Source organism: Phanerochaete carnosa (assembly GCF_000300595.1).
Source record: "Phanerochaete carnosa HHB-10118-sp unplaced genomic scaffold PHACAscaffold_7, whole genome shotgun sequence".
Lineage (NCBI taxonomy): Eukaryota > Fungi > Basidiomycota > Agaricomycetes > Polyporales > Phanerochaetaceae > Phanerochaete > Phanerochaete carnosa.
This window is the reverse complement of record NW_006767634.1, coordinates 1,033,238-1,039,804: the sequence shown is the minus strand read 5'-3', so window position 1 is coordinate 1,039,804 and position 6,567 is coordinate 1,033,238. Positions and strand designations below refer to the sequence as shown.

At 53.4% G+C, this 6,567-nt stretch overlaps 1 protein-coding gene across 1 annotated transcript; it reads right to left on the bottom strand.

Moving 5' to 3' along the window:
* Positions 1 to 242: 242 nt before the first annotated feature.
* On the bottom strand, positions 243 to 6,319 carry PHACADRAFT_210920 (uncharacterized protein; the record flags this gene model as incomplete). The annotated part of the gene is made up of 24 exons (XM_007397857.1): positions 243 to 385; positions 436 to 776; positions 831 to 1,348; positions 1,399 to 1,539; positions 1,589 to 1,648; positions 1,699 to 1,949; positions 2,002 to 2,088; positions 2,139 to 2,173; positions 2,220 to 2,403; positions 2,455 to 2,518; positions 2,567 to 2,639; positions 2,697 to 2,982; positions 3,029 to 3,245; positions 3,300 to 3,422; positions 3,478 to 3,638; positions 3,687 to 3,821; positions 3,874 to 4,112; positions 4,165 to 4,424; positions 4,475 to 4,963; positions 5,015 to 5,346; positions 5,399 to 5,507; positions 5,560 to 5,647; positions 5,697 to 6,094; positions 6,151 to 6,319. The coding sequence occupies 24 exons, from the start codon at positions 6,317 to 6,319 to the stop codon at positions 325 to 327; spliced, it is 4,821 nt and encodes a 1,606-aa protein (XP_007397919.1). The 3' UTR covers positions 243 to 324.
* Positions 6,320 to 6,567: the final 248 nt, after the last annotated feature.

Genomic DNA, 6,567 nt, shown 5'->3' with positions numbered 1-6,567 from the left:
TGTTGCATGTATCATACGTTGCAAATGATCAATATGTCGCCGCGCGACGCGCAGCAGGTCTTTGCGGAGACCTGCCCCGTGGTCACGCTTCACTCGTTTGTTTCTTTGATATTGTGGGCCGCCATATGACTTTTGCATCTGTGAGTTACTGTGTGCTATGGGCCTGGCTTTACCCCATCCTGCATGCTCCACACGCGTTACCTCAAGCCGAAGTCTACGAGCTCGAGCCAGAAGTGATGACTGTAAGATTGCATTGCACCTCTACGAAGATGACATCCAGAACATCCTTCTATGCCATATAAAAACCAAGAAATGCCGCCCAAACTAGTCCGGTAGATTCCAAGAGTAAACCTTGCCTGAATCCTCGCCGTGGTACAGGCTCTCCCTATGCCAGTGTTAGTTTGCGTGCCAGACAGAAGTCGAGGAGATACCCACCCAACAAAACGCAAAGCTGTGATACAAGGCAGAGCACCACGAGGCGCAGCGGCACCGTCTGGAGTCTTCACCTTCACCTTCTTCAACGTGACAAACTTCCAGACAGCCTTCTCGCCCTCGGGCGTGTTGTCCGTGTTCCACGTCCGCAGTGTTATGGTTCCGTCGGGTGAGCCCGTCGCCAGGACTGGCAGCTTCGAGAACTCGCGCTCGTGGAAAGCCATGCTTGCGATCGGTGGGTAGATCGGCGAGCCCGGGATGTCGCGCAGGTCGAGCATTGCGATGGGCCGCGCGTTGATCGTGTGCAGCCAGAGCTTTTCTTGCGAGCAGGTGGCGATGTAGCCCTGCGGTAGGCGCGTGAATATCGACCATGAATAAAATAGCACATAACGACGTACCAAGCTCTCTTGGATGGCAGCCAGGTGGACGGCGTGGGCAGGGCCTTCGCCGTGCCATATCGATCGCACGTGTATCCCTCTGTTCAGATCCCAGAGACCTGCGCTCCCATCTCGAGAGCCGGACACTACCAATGACCATGCCCTTGACGCAGCGATGCACGATACAGGCGCAGAGTGTCCACGCATGATGTGCGTCAGGTTAACGTTCAGTGGAGGCTCCGACTTATGACCACCCGGCGAGGCTCGAGACAGCTTCCAAAGCCGGACAGTGTAGTCGGTAGAGCCCGTGACAAGTGTCTCTGAGTCCGCGAACGCAGCGCATGAGCAGAGCGCAGACTCGACGACCTGCGCGGTCTTCCTATCTACCTGTACACGGAGCTCACCCGCAGGGATGTGCGGAGGGTCCCATTCAATCACCTCGTGTGGGCGCGACGGAACAGCCAGAGAGCCTAGCGGGCATGGAATGATTCTCTCTCCAATCAAGTCAATTACAAGATTGGAGACGGGCTTTCCGATGTCTACGACTCATGTTAGAAAAACTAACATGAGTAAAGATGGAAGCACTTACCCCTCGTTACGCGAGTGTTTTGAGAGAGCAGATGGTAGTCTTCCGAGATACCATAGATGTTGCCGATGGGTAGCGTCGAGGCACCGTGCATCATTCTATCAGGATGTGCAGAGTTGAACAGCTTTCGGGGTGTTTGACCGACTAAGACACTTGTCAGTACTATATGCGTGATCAGAGTGCTAATGCTCACAATTGTGTATGATCCCGACGGTCGCCTCTCGTTCCAGATCGTCGGTAATGGCATCTAGGTCTGTTTTTTGATTAGTCTGTGTAAATTTGCACGACATTTAAAGACTATACCAATGGAGCCCTCGTAACTCAAAGGATGGAAGGCATTGAACGAGTCAGGGTCTCGCTGCTTGTACCCCCAGATCAAGTCGATCCATGTCGGAAGATTCCTGCTGACATAGTCGCTCTCCAGGGCTTGCCGATTGAGGGTAACGAACAACAGAGGATCCTGTTTCGCCCAAGGAGGCAGCTTGACGTGGTGGATCCGCTCGCCAGTGTTCTGTTGAATGCCGAAGTCAAGATTCGCAGAGTTCTCCAGGAACCTGCGGCCATAGCGATAAATATGCATGATACCACGAATAGAAGCATACGTACTCGGGGCAGGTATAGAACTCAGGTATCAGTTCTCTTACATCTCCCCGTAAGTCTTGCGACGCAGACTCATATGCGCGCTTCATGTCGCTAGCACCCATCTCAGAAAGCATTTTCACCAACAAACCTGGTGGACGCACCTGAAAAGACGATCCGGAAGGTCCCAATCGCCTCCCTGCATCGTTCAGCACCCGGGCCGTTCCCAGTCAGAGAGCACTTACCTGCAACGTCTTGAACATATGCGTGAACGGCTCCATGCGGATCAGGAAATGGCACACAATCATCGACGAGCTAAAATGTGTTCCGTAGTGGAACGGCTTCTCGTCGACACTTTTGAGCGCGCTGTACCTAGCCGCTGCCGCTTCCTGCCTGGCCTCTGTCAGAGCGCCCATAGGCCTTGTGAGACTGGACAAAGCGGGTTAACAATAAGATAGCGAGGCCACCAGCATGACGTACTCTCTGAAAGTCTCTTCTGAGTTAAGGTTCAAGACACTCGATGAGTAGTCGCTGATAATCCATGCTACACCTCTGTTAGTGACATTCCGCTTAGAGTTTGAGTAAAACTTACGGAAGACCGGATATTGCGTCGCGTCGCTGGGAGTCCTGCCAGAGACTTGGTTGAGAATACCAATGTACGTGAACTGGTGAAATATGCATGAGCAACTCATACATGGGTGATGCAGTCTGTAATAGCTCACGTTGGATATTTCCCTTGCCTGCCACTTCCTCTGCGCGGTCGAAAGCTCGTCTGCTCTGAATCCCATGAGAGCTCCGCCACTAACAGTACCGCTTATCCTTGCACTGAGACGGCTGACGATTGGTGAATTCAAGATCGCAGGCGTAAGGCCCCCTGGAGTAAGACTGTTCCCGTAACGTACGCCGCCAGACGTGATGTTGTTAAGCCTCTGGGCCATCGCCTGTCTCTTGTCCTTGCTTGTGAAGACGACGAGAAGAGACCTGCTGTCCTTGAAGTACATCTCGAGCCTAGGGAGCGATTAGACTATGAGATCGAAAAATCGAAAACACGTACGCTACATCACGGAATAAAAATGTCCTCTCGCTGAGGCTTGCGACCTCGTCGAACGGCCATCGTTGTGCACTCTGCGAACTACTCATGTCGGTGGTAGTTCCCGGTATGAGGAACATTTCCTTCGGCGCATCTGAGGCGTCTATAACTTCCCCGTCGCCGTTCTGCACGAGGCCATCCATCATGTACAAATGAGTACGGCCGAAAATTAGAAGACCAGCTACACGCAAGCATATGAATAGATGTTTCCGAAAATGGGACAGATGAGACGCACGGAATGAGTCTATACCAGATATCCGTGCGACAGTGTCAACAGCCTCTATGACATCGCCTGCTTCGAGTTCGTGCCGTACTCTGCGATGTTTGTCGTCCAGCACTTCTTCCTCCAAAAAGCGGTCTGCGACGCACAACATGAAATCCAGTAGCAACAATGATGAAAACCATGCACATACCTTCTGCACTAGCTGAGATCTCGTAAGATTCAGCCCATGGAGGCGTCACGACTTGAATGACAGATTGGACATCAGAAGACGGTTCTTGAATCTTCAAATGCTGCAACTTCTTGTCGACCTGAGACAGGAAGATCCTTTCCTGCTCAGGCTCTAATTTTTTCCTAGCACGAAATAAGCAAGCGACGTCCGACTAAGGCAAATGTACATACCTGACGCGATATGGGCCCTCAGTCTCATCAAGCCTCCACTTGCGATCTGTCTCTGGAGGTGCCCACAAGCCACGTTCAGTCGTGAGGACGGTAGCCCACTCGGTCAACCGTGATATCTGACGCCTTTGTTCTCGCCTGCAAATCTAGCCTTAGCAACTATCCACTAGCGCGAACCAACAGCACTGACAAATCGAGGATGTTCTTGCGCAGCCGTTTCCGTTCGGTCGCCGTGACATTCTTCCTCCATTCCTGAATTTTCGTGTTCGACCGCTGGACTGTACGCTCACCGAGCTGAAGACTGAATCTCGTCGACTGGCGTCGCCCTTGCTTTGGTCGTGCTGGGAGGATCGCGCTCGGATTGATGCCCGACTGTGGAGTCGTACTTGGATGAAGGATGACCTCGGCTGTCTGGACGGTCTCGAGAATCTATGCATCATCATGAGCAACAGCCGCGACTGCCAACAAGTGCGGATATTACCTCCTTCCGCTGAGGAACGGCGACAGTATCATCCAAGGAGATGCTCAATGCGAGGTGGCTGAGCTTTTCAAGCACCCATACGACGATGTTGTCAAGCTGCTCCAGACCAGGAATGGCCGTGACGAAGGACTTGAAGGCGTCAATGAATGTCTGCGTTGTCACTTGAGAGCGGAAGGCTTGGCGGAAGGTTAGACTGAAGGAGTGTATCTTGATTAATTCCTCGAGCAAGCTGTTGGCATACACCCCAGCCTCTCCATGAGCTAGACACGTCGTAAGTATGAGTGATTCGGTATATGCCACAGACACCAACCGTGAATATCATGATGCAAATGGCTCGCCCCCGAGAGAATGTCCAGCTCGTATTTGAGGCAGGACAAGATCACAGGAAGCATGCTAGGGCACACGACCGCCAACTCAGCGCTCTGCGAAGAGTATGCGCCGCCGAGCAGGACATCAAACGCTGCAGCCTGCACGCTCGGCGACCACGCTTGCGGCAGCGCAATCTTGAGCGTGATCCACCCACTGACGAGCTCGAATTTCCTGCTGAACGACGTGCTGACCTTCAGGCTCGACTCGATGAGGCGAAGAACGTGAGTAGCGACAGCGGACGAAGGCTTGTCGCCGAGGAGCAGCAGACAGATCCGTGTCAGAGGAAGTGCAGAGGTGAATTTGATGAACGCGTTCGGAGTTTGCTGTAGGGTCAATACAAGTGCCTCAAAGACGAGTTCGGCCCTCAGACGGGACTCGCTTGGGTCCAGTCGCAGGAGAGGCGATTGTGGCAAGCCAGACTCAGGTAGATCTAAAGAACCTGTCTTCGTCAAGCTCCCTCCTCGTACAACGCAAGACATACCTGGGTGAAGATTGGCAGCCAAATAAGCGACGGTCGGCTTGATCACGTCTTCCGTGGAGAATTGCGCCTCAGCAACAACCTTCAACGTCTCGATTAGCCATGGCACCGACTCTGATGTGTACCAATCCGTCTGGAGGGCGAATATGAATTTGCGAACAATGTTCATCTTGCCGAGGCGTTGCTTGATGTTGAACTTCTTGTACTTGCTCGTGCGAAGGAGCATCGAGAATTGCTCCATGTGCGCCTGCTGGATCTCGGCCTTTGTCTGCGCCCAGAGGTGCAAGTCGAGTGCGATAGCGCGGTAGGCCACAGTATTGATCACGGTGGATTGGCTGGAGTATAAGTTTGTCAGCAATCGCCCGATGGCATAGTAGAATGACATACTCAGGATATCGGAAGCTGAGTCCCAAGAATTCAAACAGCGTCTCGAAACTGGTCATGTTGATCAGCTGGCTCTTTTGTCGTAGCATGTCGGCAAGAACTTCATAGCCACCTAGAGAAACCGTCGGGTTTACACATAGGAACATGGAAGCAAGGCGGCTCACGAATCCGCTCCATGTCATCCGAGTTCTGCCAGTCGTTGCGGAGCCCTCCAGCTAAAATAGCAAGCGTGCGGGACAGCTCATGAGGGCTCTGTAGCGCTACATAAACGTACAGCCATTTCCAACCCGACGTTACTCACCTGCGTAAGCTGTATCAGCTGCAACGGCAGCGCTGCGCCTCCAAGTCTCCACATCGACAGGTCCAGCGACACATTTCTGACTGTGATGACGTCCCCGTCCAAGATCACCCTCAGCCCCCGGTCGTTCTGCAGGATGTCAAGCTGGTCCGTGCTCTCGGAGACATGCATGTTGCACACCGACGGCGTGAGCACGAAGAAGATCGCGTCGGGGTTGATCCCGAGCCCGTTCTTGATGAGCGTGCTCATCGCCGAGGGCTTCTTCGACTGCGCGACACTCGTGAGGAAGATGCTGAGCGACGTCGCAGCCTCGTAGGTCATGAATTTGGCGAGGTCGGACGCTTGGAAGTGGCCGGCATAGCGTGGACCGAGGTGCTGGATAAAACGCGGGATGTCGTCACCTAGTCACAGAGGTAAGTACGACACGCTGCAGCGTAAAAGAGGTAAAGATAATCACCTAGAGGGCTCGAGAGGAAGTATGCAGAGGCAAGAGCCCAGCTCATGCTTGCGGTCTCGGTAGCGTCACCGACCGTGTACACGCCGTCTTTCGAGCTGCCCTCGGCACGCGGGTATTGCCAGTTCATTGCATCACTTAGGACACCATCAATGAAGAGACCTGATGGCATTTTAAGGGAAGCACGAAGGACGAAGAAATAAAGACTACAAACGGACTGTTGGCGCCGAGGCCCTGTGTGGGTAGTGCACCAGCGTGAGATGTGTCCACCGAGCAGGTTGCAGCCTAGATTTGAAGTTCGGCAGCTCTCTCGCCACATTGCTTCTGCAGCCGAGGACACCATCGGGATAGATCTGCATCGAGAACACGGGCGACCCCGCCACGACGAACGAGAACAAACTCTGCGGCTTCTCGACAGGA